Here is a 13,536-nt window from a genome sequence, read left to right as displayed (position 1 = left end):
TTCTCCCCCATACTTGGAACGTAATGAAATCATTTCCCTTTTCATTTACATTGTGTGTGGATCTCCCTTTAGCTTTTACCGAGTGTGGGCAACTACCTGTAAGGGGTTTCACGAGTTTTAGGGGAAGAGGAGAGAAGTGCGGATGAAGGAAAGGCAGTGCACTGCAAAATATGGAAATCCACATGCTCTTCTCCATCACAGACGATTTTTGCTCTTCACTTTGACTTTGTTGCATAATTCCTTTGCCCCCCACACGAATGATATCTCTTGGCTTTCCAATGAGGGCCATTATTGCCTATGCCCCACCTTATGTAACCTATGTAACCATAGAACCATACGACCATAGAATTGTAGAACAATCTGGGTTGGAAGGGACCTCAAAGATTATCTAATTCCAACCCGCCTATCATGGGCAGGGACACCTCCCACTACACCAGGTTGCTCAAAGCCCCATCCAGCCTTGCCTTGAACACCTCCAGGGATGGGGCATCCACAGCTTCTCTGGGCAGCCTGTGCCAGTGCCTCACCACCCTCTGAGGAAAGAATTTCTTCCTTATATCTAATATAGCATCTACCCTCTTTTAGTTTAAAACTATTACCCCTTGTCAGGCTATTTCAAATATCAAATTATCACTCCATTATCTTTAAGATAAAATGGTATCGATACAACTCTTGTCAAAACTCAGCAAGGCAAACCACTGTTTTTTGTTTGTTTGCCTGCCTGTTATCAGAACATATCAGTGTTCCTGCTTATCTTGCACCAGAGTGATTAGCCAGGAAAAAAAAAAGTGTGAGATTTAGGTTCTGTTTTGTGCTACTGTAGACAGAAATAGGCTGTTTCTATCTCTGCAATCTGCTAAGCCTCAAATGCTCAATGAACACCTGGTGCACATTAGGGGCAAGTTAGATCTTAAAATTATTAGTGTATTTATTTATATAGTTACAGTTTACACTCGTGGGTGGGTTTGTGGTTGAGTATACAAGGATACAGGTGTATCTGTGGCTGTATGAATGCTCACCTATGTGCATGCATATATATAGTCACATACTGCTGTATTAATAACTGCTGTATTTCAATAAAATTTTGGATGTAAATTAATTTGGAGTTCAAAACCATGGTTAATAAGAACTTTTGACATGATCTTTGCTACTTCATTGTACACTTCAGCTTCCGGAATATAAAGTGCGGGTATCTGTTTAAAAACAGAAATATCGATGAGGTCCTCCATTAAGTCATCTCACATTTCCAGATCTAAAGGGTTTTGAAAGGGCAAAGTATCTCTTCCTCTCATCTGTATTATTATATTTCCCTGAGACACCAATCCAGTTCTGACCTTCAGCATGGACTTGGAACTGATAAAGTACTCATGAAAGAAAATATCTGCCCTAAACGGTTTGTGATCCCTCTAAAGGGATACTGACGGGTATAGAATATGTGGGGAATAGTGAGAGCAATGCATGTTTGCAGGCAATCTGATCCGAATACACAGCTGTGATGCTTCAGAGAAAGGGTGTAGTATAAAAGGTAGCTAAAAGATATTAACAAAATACTCACAGTAACGTGCTGTTGTTCCTGCATGCTACCTTTCACACATTTTAGGTAGTACTGCAGATAATGAGACCTATTATTAATTCAGGCTGTCAAGACATGTCTTCAAATATGGTTAGATGGCTAAGAGAGGAGCTTTCCAGGGGAACTGCCTGTCAGACCAGCTCATGCTCAGATTGCTGCTGGTGGGAAGACATGCTTGGGGTGGTAGAGAAGGTGAGTTGGAGCCCTTATGTCCAATTCATTCAAGGACATCATTAAAATAAATTGTGACCACATCTGCATCTGATGTGTGAGATGTCCATTAGGGTGGACAAGGGTAACTGAGCTGCAGTAAATACGTTTAAATACCTTTTCTGCTCTTGCCAGTCCTGCAAGAAGTTGTTCCTGACTCCTCTTCAAACATGCAGCCATTTGGTCCTCCCACACACCAGCTTTACCCTCTTCACTACAGAGAAATTTGCTCAAACATTTGCACTTGGTATGGTAGGCTGAACACATCATTGGGTCATTTCTCGGGACACAAGGAATAATATTGCTAGCTGGCTGGTTCCAGGAGCTCTGTTCATCCCTGTTGAGGTTCCCTCTGCAATGTCTTCGCCTCTGCATAATGAGCTCAAGGCAGATCACTTTCCACAGCCTCACCGTTTGGCTTTTGGTGGACAGGAAGAATGTTAACGCCACATTTCTTGAGTCCGCTGTCCCCAGGAAGACGTAGGATTAGCATGCTGAAGCTACACACAACTATTTTAATTATGTGGTGCGGTGTTACACTTCCCAAGATGACACCAACTGCTAAGACAACAAAACAGAAAGGAAGCACACACAAGTGAGCAAGAGGGAGAGAGAAACTCCCCACGCTGGCTGTTGTACAGTCCCAGAGGAGATCTAACTCAGTATGTAATTGCTGTTCTGGATAGCTTCTGCCCTCAAAACAATTTTCTGTTGGTCTGCTGTTGCTTAGGCTGAATCAGTTTGATTTATAGAATGTCATTTTTTTCTCCCCAGCCATAGACAAGAGAAAAATATTTGTTGAAAGGTTTTTGCAGCAAGATTTAGTTTTTGCCTATCTAGCATCAGAGAAGCTTGCTGACTTTTTATATGAGCTTTTTCCTTTCCCTTTTTTCCCCTAACTCTAAGAAGAGAATGGGGATAGATGCTTTGATTAGACTTGCAGCATAGTTTGGGTCAGTGATACACACATGCTGGACCACAGGATAAGAGACATCCCACAGATGGGAAAATTTATGTGGAGCATCTTAGCATCTTGTTGGTAGAACATGGCAGACTCTACAAAGTGTTGGGTTTTTGTATTTCCCTTCCCTTCCCTTCCCTTCCCTTCCCTTCCCTTCCCTTCCCTTCCCTTCCCTTCCCTTCCCTTCCCTTCCCTTCCCTTCCCTTCCCTTCCCTTCCCTTCCCTTCCCTTCCCTTCCCTTCCCTTCCCTTCCCTTCCCTTCCCTTTTCTAACAAACACTAAGGGTTTTTGTTTTGGTTTTGGCAGCTTTTGCAAGCCAGAAATGCAGACATGAACATTATATTGCTTCTTTCAGAATCTCCTTCAGATTTATTTTATAGCCCTCCTGGCTGCTTGTTGCAGAATGGTTGGTGAGGCAGAATCGGACCTCACTAGTAAAATTCAGTACCGCCTAAATATTGAGCCAGCAATTAATTTAGACGTTAATTTGTAGTCCTGTAAAAGATGGATGGATGGTTTGTGAGCACACACACGTGCTAAATAGAATAGACCACTGATATTTCTGATCCCATTTTTTACACGGACCTAAGGCAAGCATCCTTAGAAGCACGTGTGACTCTTCCCTTGCGGACCCAAGCTGACATTGATAAAGGATTCTGGAATCTGGCTAAGTGTGAGAGAGAAAAAATTGACAGCACATGCTCTTTTTGTATCCTTTTGCGGAGAGCATGTTTCCCCTCTCTGGTTTATTTAGTGTTGTTCTCATGGCTGGAATACAGGAGTGTCCTTAGAATACGATTAAGGTCAGGGCTGTGTTCAAAGTTTTCAGTGTCAGTAAATCTTCACCCCATTAGCTGCGAGAGTGGAAGTGGGGGCAGGTTTACTTATTTGCTGTCTTGTTGAATATCTCAGTAATGTGCATTCTGTGGGGAAATGGGCTGCTGGGATTTATGATTAGGTTGTTCCCATCTTGGGAACAATGTCTGAATTTTACGACCCAACTTGTTCCCAGATTCATTTTTTTTTTTAAATGTTGAAATTATGGTTTCACTAAAGTAAAAAATGGGAAATGTAAATTTATCTGCAAACTCATATTTCCAAAAGTTTCTGTGCGACAGTTGGAATTTCAGAATTTTTCCAAATTTCAAGTACTTTGCAGTGACATTATTCATGTACCAACTCAGGTGAAATTACTCAAACAATCCTTTCATTTTATCCAAGTACCTTCTGTTAGGAAGTTTTGAAACAAATTTTCTCGGGCTTGAGTTAATCCTCCAGTTCTTTGGGGTCCCAAACTCTTATAATTCTCTGGTTTTCTCATCCTTGTGTCTTGTTATTTGGCACTCCTCTGTTTTCTTTTTGGTCATCTTTAGCTCTTGATATTTCTTTTCATCATCTCTAACTGCACTAATGACTTTTCTCACTGTGTTTCACTCTGACATGGGCCACATAAAATCCAGTATACTAATCTGTACGATGGATATCTCCTTTGGAAAATATAATAATATATATAGAGAGAGATGAACAATTTACTATCTCTTGCTGCTGAATATAGGGTGTGAATTGTTGCCAAACATGAAAGGCTGGTGTTGATTAAAATACAGAAGCTCTAGCCTTGTTAGTTGGCAGGGAGGACACATTTTTGGAACAGTAGCTGGCTGTTGTACTCCGGTTTTGGTGGAGTCAAAGGGATTTATGAGGAGCTCTATTTCACTCTGAATTCTGCATATCATGTGCAAACTTGGGAAACTAATGCAATTTGATTTTTACAAACAAACTCTGATGCCTGGCAAGTTCAGAGGAACTTCATGATAGAGTTAACCTGGCAAGAAGGAATGGGAACATAGCTGCAAGGTATATGACATTATAGAAGATCTTTATTTCTAGATATTTTGTTCTTTTTTATTATTATTATTATTTTTTCTTTTGTTATGCTTACATATATCAGGTGCTTGGAAACTTCACATTGCCAGGTTAAATTATTCAACAGATTCTTTGCTTCAGGTCAGATTGCTTTGTACTCTGTGCTTTACAACCACCTCTGTTTGTTTTTTTCTTAAATACAGTAGTCACATTTCTTCCTTCCTAACAACTCAAGGGCTGGTTTTAACTAATGCATATTTACTGAACAATATTTTTAAGCATTGTTACAATGTTTTGAAAGGGATCTATACGCTGCAGCAGCAGATGGCTGGTTCATTTCAAGTACCTGAATAAAAATGACAAATCTGAAACAGCACAGTTCATATACAGTATTGAATTTCCTTTCTTCTTACCTTTCCTATCATAATATCCCAGGATCAGCAGGCAGACAGCCCAGCTCCTTGCAGTTAAATTAGCTGAGGTAGACCCTGTGGGGAGTCAGTATATCATCAGATCTTTCTTAGACCAAATTGCCTGCATGGTTTATTCCAATGGAAATGCAGAGTGGGGGTACAGTTCAATATGTTACCATAGCCTCCATCTAACCAAATGTATATGCAAATAAATGTTCATGAGTTTTAGGCTGTGTTCATTTAAAGTGTTTAAAAGAAGCAGAGCAGAACAAAACAGACTAACTGAAGGGTGGAAATAATTTTGTTTATGTTGCTTGTAACAGAAACCAAAGACTGATGTCAGTGGCAATTTATCCAAGAGAGACAAATGAGCACTCTGGGCTTTTTTCTTTTTTTTTTTTAGTATTATTTTTGTTTGATTAATTTTTCTTTATCTGTCTTTTACTAAGCAGTTAAATGAGAGCAGAACAACGCATTAAATTTAATTCTTGATTCTTCACATTTTAGTAAACTTTAGTTTTCTCCTCACAAATATTTTTATAAGAAACCAAACAACTCCCCCACCCAAAAAATCATAACTAATTTCTCCTCATTTCCTGGCAATGATTTAATACCACAGTGCTCAAGTGCAATCCAAGTTACTTAAACATCATTGCTTTACAAAATATTCTGCAGTATTTACAAGTTATGAATAATACCATACATAATTAAAGCTTCATTATGTTTGACAAGTGAATCAATGAAGTGCATTTTATGATGCATAACCCAGTCTTTGTTTGAGGATTTTGTACTATTGTTTAGTTTGGTTTAGTTTAGTTCAGTGTTTTTTTCTTTATGATTTGTTTTATTATGATTTTTCAGTTTTTAATATATTTTGTTTCTCCTACTTCTTCGAATATTCAACAGTTTGGTGTATTCAGGAATTCACAACGCAACTCACAGGCTTTATTGTAAATGAATGTGATTCTATTGCACTTTATGATTAAATGTTATGCTACTTACATTCTCATAACAAACTTCAGAAGGATGTGTATTCATTTTGCTCCATTTTCTAAATTTATCCTTAAGGATTCTTAGGATTCTTTTAAAGTGGAATGGAAACAATCTGACTTTGTGGCATGATGGACTAGAGTTGCAACAGGACCCAAGCAGATAAATGAATTACCTTGTAATTAGCATTTTGGGCACTGGAGCAGGCTCCCCAGGATAGTGGTCATGGCATCAAGCTTGATGGAGTTCAAGAAGCATTGCGACAATGCCCTCAGACATAAGGTCTGATTTTTAGGTGGTCCTGTGTGGAGCCAGGGGTTGGACTTGATGATCCTTGTGGATCCCTTCCAACTTGGGATATTCTGTAATTCTAGTGTTTGGAGAAGCAATTCAGGAATACTTCCAGAGTTTCAGAAAATATCTTGGTCTTAGATCTTGTGGTAGGCATGTCTTGATGCCTCTCTGTAGTGAAGTTTTAATGGTGCTGCCTTTCTTGAGCTTGTGCATATTTTGATTTTGTAGTCCTTGATTTATCCAGCAAGTTGGTTCTGTGAATGAACTAAAGAAATCTGGTTTGCTTTGCTTTGTATGTGTTGTTTGGATTTTTATTTTATTTTATTTTATTTTATTTTATTTTATTTTATTTTATTTTATTTTATTATATTTTATTATTTTATTTTTGTTATCAATCAACTTGTGAGATATTTCTAAGATTGGTACACTCTAATAGAGATTGGTTCTCTGTGTTGGGTTCTCTGGTGTCTAACAGGCAAGTTTTCCTCAAGCCCAGTTCTCTCCTTTTTCCACGAATATTTTAGACAATATGTTTGAGCTGCTCTGTCAGATTTGATTGCAATCTGCCAATTTTAAAGATTTTAAAGTGTTGGGGAGTGGTGGTGGGGTGCGAGAGGGTGGAAGAAAATGGGGGAAAGACAGGCCAGGAGGACATGAGACCTGGTGACGAAGGACACAGAGAAGGATGAGTTAATGCCTTCTTCAGCTTCCTCTTTACTGGTAAGACTGGTCTTCAGATGTCCCTGGGTTCTGAGACTGGAGGGAAATTCTAGAGCAAGGAATACTTGTGGTGGTAGAAGGTCAGGCCAGGGAGCATTTATACAAACTGGACCTACCAAAGTCCATGGGACCTGAATGGATACAACTACAAGCATTACAGGAGCTTACCAATGTCATTGTGAGGCCACTCTTGATTACCTTTGAAGGGTGGCAATAAAGGGATGTTCCCAAGGACTGGAAGAAAGCAAATGTAACTGACTAACCTGGTAGCCTTCCACCATGTGATGATTGTCTTGGTGTGAGAGTGGAGAACAATGCTTATTGCTTATCTTGACTTTAGGGTAGAGCTTTTCAATACCAGATAGTTTTTCAGAAATTCAGAGCATCCTTGACAAGCTGGAGAAATGTTCCTTGATAAAAATCCCTTGACGTAAAGAAACTGGAAATGGCAAGTCCTGCTCATGGGGAGAAGCAACTCTAGGCACCACTACAGACTAGGGACTGATACTATATGAAAATTGATGTTGCAGAGAAGGACCTGGGAGTCCTGGTGGGTGACAAGTTGACCTTGATCCAGCAATGCACTGTTTAAGCAAAGATGGCCAACAGAATCCTGGGCTGCATTAAGCTCAGGATCATTGCCAGCAGGTCAGAGGGGGTGTTCCTTCCGCTCTGCTGAGCACTGGTGAGATGTATCTAGAGGGCTAGGTCCAGTACAAGGCAGACATGGAGATATGCATAAACCAGGGAGCACAACATTGAGCAACTGGCTTTGATGACTCTGATAAAAGGTTGCTGGACTTACTGATTCTAGAAGTTCTTGCCAACCTCAGTGTTTCTCTGATTTTGTTATTTGTACAGCTAAAGAAAATGCATCTTGCTTGAATGCCTTTTTTTCCCCCCCCTATGTTAATGTTGCCTTGCTGGTAGTGCATTTAGCAGCATCTACATTATTATGTCTATTATTGCTAGGTTAATTGTTTTTGTAAAAGCTAGTATCATAAGAAGTCAACATATGCTCACATTTGGTCTTATATATGTAAGTGTTCTGATACTAAGGAAACAAACTCTCTGGGGTTTGCTGTGTTGGAACTAGGAAAATTCTGTGTTGAATTTAGTAACTTGTTTTTTACATTTCTAAAGGTATAAATTAATCCATTTGTCAAACAGGTCCTGACTTTGATTTCTAAACTGTCGTACCAATAAGGAGATTTCAAATTCAGTGAGTTTTTGATCAGATCTCCATCAATTTACAAATAGTATTTTACCAAATGCTATACAGAAAATGAGCTTCTTTTTAAGAATCTGCACTCCATGATGAACGGCTTGCACCAAAAATATCTTTTTTAGAAAGAGATGGGTGTAGTGCAGTTGATTTTATTGTTGCTTTTTCACTCTTAGTACTCCACAATTCTGAAAAGCAACCGTATAATCTGATCATTCTGCTTGTTCCTTATAGAAAGTTCAAGTCAGCTGGCTGACATAGATCCATGGCTTTGTTTATTTTTTTTTTTTGGTTTACTGTGGGAGCATTGTAACTTTTTCTTTTAATTCTACACAGACAATTTTTTCCTTTTTGTTTTGTTTTGCTTTGTTTTGTTTTGTTTTGTTTTTTTCTTTGCCACACTTGACTGCTGGACATATCTTTTATGCTTGGATATTGCCCATTCATTGATGTTTGACTTTCTGTCTTTTCAGAGTGACATGTTGGATGTGAACCAGATCATTAAAGACCTGGCCTCCATGGTTCATGAGCAAGGAGACACAATAGGTAGGTATCACTGTTAAGGTATGGGCTTTGTTTCCCTCCTATTCCACTCCAATGTGATGTTGTGTGTCCCCTCACAAGAAATGTTTTGTTGATACTATGATTATTTGTCCTGTGTTTTGTGCATTTTGTACACCCAGTGATGTTTTGATCTGACAAGATGTCCTATGCAATAGAGTCCTCATATTCAGGATAGTTAGCTGATACACTTAGCATAAAATAGATTTTGCAGTGAAATTAATTCATTCACTTTTGACTGTAACAAGGAAGCTGAAGAGATGTAGTATTAACTAGTAAGGGATTCAATTCTTCCTCTCTACCTGGAATTGTAATTAGAAAACAACAATAGTAGTAGCAGTTACTGTTATGATTATTGATGGTGGTGAAGAAAATTTAACAGCTTGCTTCTCCTAAATAGAAATTTCTATCCTGATTAATCTACCCGATTAAATCTACAGTACTCTAACAGTACTCTAACATTATGATGTATACACATACACAATCTGAAGCTTCTGGCCATTAGCTGACCTCCTCTTGCTCTCTAGCTACCAGTGGAGGAGAACACTGTGGAGAAATCATGGGAGCGGAGGAGATGAGAGAAGCCCCTAGTATTATCTTCAACAACAGCCCATCACTGACCACCACCAATCTTTTCAAGGAGGGATAAGACATAGTAGATCTGCTCCTTTTAAATTGCCTCTGACCTTTTTCTTTCCCTGTTGCAGCTTCTGATACAGCTAAGAATGATTGGCTGTTTTTCTGTGCCTCTATTTTTTTTTTTCTGTTTTGTATGTATGATGATACTGTGCAATTCAGCAGCAATTTCCAGTTCCGAATTTGAGAGCTGAGAGTCCTAAAGCCATGATGAGGGACCTAAACACCAGAGAAACAAGATTTGTGAGGATATTGCTAACCTACAGTGCTCTTACCTGCTCCTAGAAGTGGAATTCTTACCAGAGCTCATGGGAGCTGGATCAAATCCTAAGGCAGCTATATGTAAATCATAAAAGAAGAAAATCTTCTCTGCTGTTTATTAATCACTCTGGATTTCTTTGCCAAGCTCATACCTTTGCAAGTTCCCATTAGCATCAGATACCTCCTTTCACACTTCAGATGAGCTGGCTGCATTCCACTGAGAAACACCACACCGGTTCACAAGTGCAGAATAAAATCAAGATAATATCCCAAACCAATTCTTTATTACATTTTTTATTTTTAATGCTTGTTGAACAGCTCGTTTTTTTGTACATGTATAACTTTGGAGCCTGATTCATTTCCAAAAAGTACTTCAGATGCTAATGCCTTGAGGGACATGACAACCTACATCAGTTAGCTTCAAGATCCTATGATTCTATGACTGTGGGTGATGTAGTGACTGTGACTGTGATGTAGTGACTATGACAGTGTGGTTGATGCAGTCTACTTAGACTTCAGCAAAGCCTTTGACACGGTCTCCCACAGTATTCTCCTGTGGAAACTCGCTGCCGGTGGCCTGAACAGGTACATTCTTCTCTGGGTCAAGAACTGGCTGGAGGGAGGTGTCCAGCAGGTAGTGGTTAATGGAGTTAAGTCTATCTGGCATCCTGTTACAAGTGGTGTCTCCCAGGGGTCAGTACTGGGGTCTGTCTTGTTTAATATCTGTATCTGTAGAAGAGAAGGCTCAAGAGAGACCTCATTGCACTCCACAACTTCCTGAAGGGAGGCTGTGATGAGGAGAGGGTCGGCCTCTTCTCCCAGATAACTAATGATAGAACTCAAGGAAATGGCCACAAGTCGTGCCTGGAGAGATTTAGATTAGATATCAGGAAAAAAAATTCTTGCAAAGAGTGGTCAGGTACTGGAATGGCCTGCCCAGGGAGGTGGTGGAGTCACCGTCCCTCACAGTGTTCAAGAAGCGCCTGGATGAGGTGCTACGATTTACTAGCATAATGGGTAGTATTGGTGATAGGATGATGGTTGGACTAGATGATCTTGTAGGTACTTTCCAACCCTGTGTTTCTATGATTCTATCCTTGTAAACCATTTTCTTAAGGCAGTATTTATTATTTCAAGACATTGTGCTTGCATTCGAGTGGTCCCAGTATTATGTTTCCTGTGAGAAAGTTAGATTAAGTAGGGTGTTTTGGTTTTAAGCCACCATGAGTGTTTTTTCTTCTCATTTCACTGCAATGTATTTATTTGTGTAGCTTCTTCAGTATCTTTTCACTGTGGAAGCTAGTCAAGGTATCTTTCCAAACAGTTGCTGAAAGGTCCCACTGCTTATCTTTGGACATTCGTATTACACAAATATAAGTGAGACTAAGACTCAGAAGGTAAAGGGAGTTGAAACCTCCCAGTGAACATTCAGCAGCAGTGAGGATAAGGGACAGTTCTCTTGACACTTGCTTTATTTTTTTAATGCATTCCTCTCACATGCATGAAGTGAAAGTTGTGTTTGTGCTCATTTAGAAGACACAGAAGAAATATGTATCCATGAAATCTGAGGTGTATCACTTGGCAAAACACAGACAGGGCTGTAGAGCAAACCACTCTTGTTCACCCTGAGCTGGGCAGAATTAATGGGAAGAGCTTGTCTGATCTATGCATAGCACAGGAAGAATAACACATACTTCTTATAAAAACCTAAAAGTTTTGCTCCTGTGTGGGCCATTTCCTTAACGGGAATGTGCATAAAGCTCTCTAGAGTAGAAAGCAATTTCTGTCAGGCAGAGAGGAAATAGATGAAGGGAAATGCAGAGTTGGGGCAGCAAGTCTGTTATGTTTTGTTTTGTGCAAATGCCTATGTTCCTTGTCACGGCATCTTTTTGATAAGAATATTTAACAAAACATTATAGTGTCAGTGGGTACAAGCCTCAAAATCAAAACCAGATAGTGGTGTAGGTTTCCTTTGAATTAGCAGAAGGAGTCTTTTCAACACATATTTACAAGAGCTCTTGGCAAAAGGATCCCTGTGAAGCTTCATCACAAATACAGTAAATGGTCCATCTCCTTCTCCCCTAGCCAAATTCTATCTCATCCACTTTCTATCCCAGTCTCAGTCCAGCTTTCTTTAATTTCTTCGTTTACACAGGAGTGAAATGCTTATGCAAAAGCTCACCAACCCTTTTCAGCTTCTTTGGGGGACTCAAACAAGGACCCCCAAAGAGGAAACACAAAATCTGGAATGGAAGCCTACAAACAATTTTTGGGGGTACTTCAGGAGAGACTTGGCGATCTGAAGCACAAATGGCAAGATCTTTGCAACATAGTGAGGCAAAAACTTGAGGAGCATCAAAAGGCTGTCTGGAGTTGTGTTGTCTCCTCTGCTAAAGTTTACCCTCATGGTAACAAATGGTTCTTCAGCCAAAGCATCCAAGGCAAGGATTAAAGACTTAGCACCATGAGAAGTAAATTACACTGGGGATGACTGCTAGAGCAACAGTAACTCCCTTCCATGCTCACAGATGGCCACTCAACTAAACTACAAGTGCCTCAACAGCTGGAACATTCCCAGTGTTTCTCACTGAATGGCATTATTTTACGAGTGCATGCCTGTCCTTCCACTGGCCATGCTAGGATAAATAGACATAGTTCCATGAAATAGGTTTATTATCGGTGTTAGGGAGAATCCTTAAATTTCCATTTCCTCTGAAGTACATATATGTGTCAATAACACAGTTACCAGTATTTGTATTAGTACCTGATAAAGGCATGGGTTTATTTATTCACCTCTGTAGGCTCCTGTTTGTGTTGTAACAGAGAATAAAGATGACCTGAAGAAAAGCATTGCATTGTTTTTGACTGTGGCAAAAGAAAATACCGTTTTTTGGGGGTTTTTTGTTTGTTTGTTTGTTTTCATTGTGAAGAGCTCTTTTTCTCTCCTACCTCTGTATGAAACCTTACTAATTATACCAAAGCAAGGTGCAAGATATACATCCCTCATCTAAACTTTCCTAATTCAAATTTCACTGCTCACAGCTCCATCACATTTCTCAAAGCCACAAAGACCCACGTTGTTCTTCATAAATTTGGAACTTCTCTCATATATTTGGAACATTTTATACATTTAGAAAAGGCACATTTCTTCTGGTGTTGGACAATTTTGGAACCAACCTTCTGTCAGTGCGTCTGTAACCTCCCTAAAATGGTGAGAGACTGGCCGCCTATTTTAAGATTACAACAGCAGGGATACAGGAATTGGTTTACCAGTTCTCTACTTCTCTGTCCAGGAAAAATGGGTGCAGAGTAATGTTTGCAAAGCAAATCCCACTGGCTGGAAGAAAACCCTACTGCATCAAAGAAAAGACTTTCTCTGACTTTCTTTTTCTTCCACTACTTCAGGTTTAGATCTTCATGCTAGTAATGTTTCATGTCACTCTTGAAGTCTGTGCATTTTATACTTGCAAATAATAGGGTGAAAATAGGGTGAAGCTTTAAGTGGATGCTCCCTCATTTTTGCAGACATTGTTACACGGTATCTCTCAGGCTAGAACCCACAGACCTGACAAGATAAATATAAACATGGCAGCTGGTGCTTTCCTTCAGTCTAGGAAGAACTTCATGATGGGGTCAATATATTCAGTCCTCGAGCAATGCTAGTGTTTGCTGACATACCACGTTGTCAGTTATTGCTTGATGATAATAATAAACCTCCTTCAACGTAAGTATATTTGCATGAATGCAAATTCCAAAAACTTTGGAACCTTTTGAGCTTTTGAATGGTGATTTGTGTGTGTGTGTGTTTTTTTTTGTTTGTTTGTTTTTT

General features: G+C 39.5%; 1 protein-coding gene across 3 annotated transcripts in view; it reads left to right on the top strand.

Annotated features, from left to right (window-relative positions):
• The window catches only part of TSNARE1 (t-SNARE domain containing 1), a 452,412-nt gene that overhangs the window by 262,512 nt on the left and 176,364 nt on the right, over positions 1–13,536 (top strand). For all 3 annotated transcript variants that reach the window (XM_082752775.1, XM_082752776.1, XM_082752777.1), the window contains one exon: positions 8,723–8,795. In XM_082752775.1, the coding sequence (XP_082608901.1) occupies positions 8,723–8,795 (73 nt within the window). The remainder of the gene's footprint in view (positions 1–8,722; positions 8,796–13,536) is intronic.

This window comes from Aythya marila, assembly GCF_965140915.1.
Source record: "Aythya marila genome assembly, chromosome: 2".
NCBI lineage: Eukaryota > Metazoa > Chordata > Aves > Anseriformes > Anatidae > Aythya > Aythya marila.
Note: the sequence above shows the minus strand (reverse complement) of the source record. Positions and strands in the feature narration are given on the sequence as shown.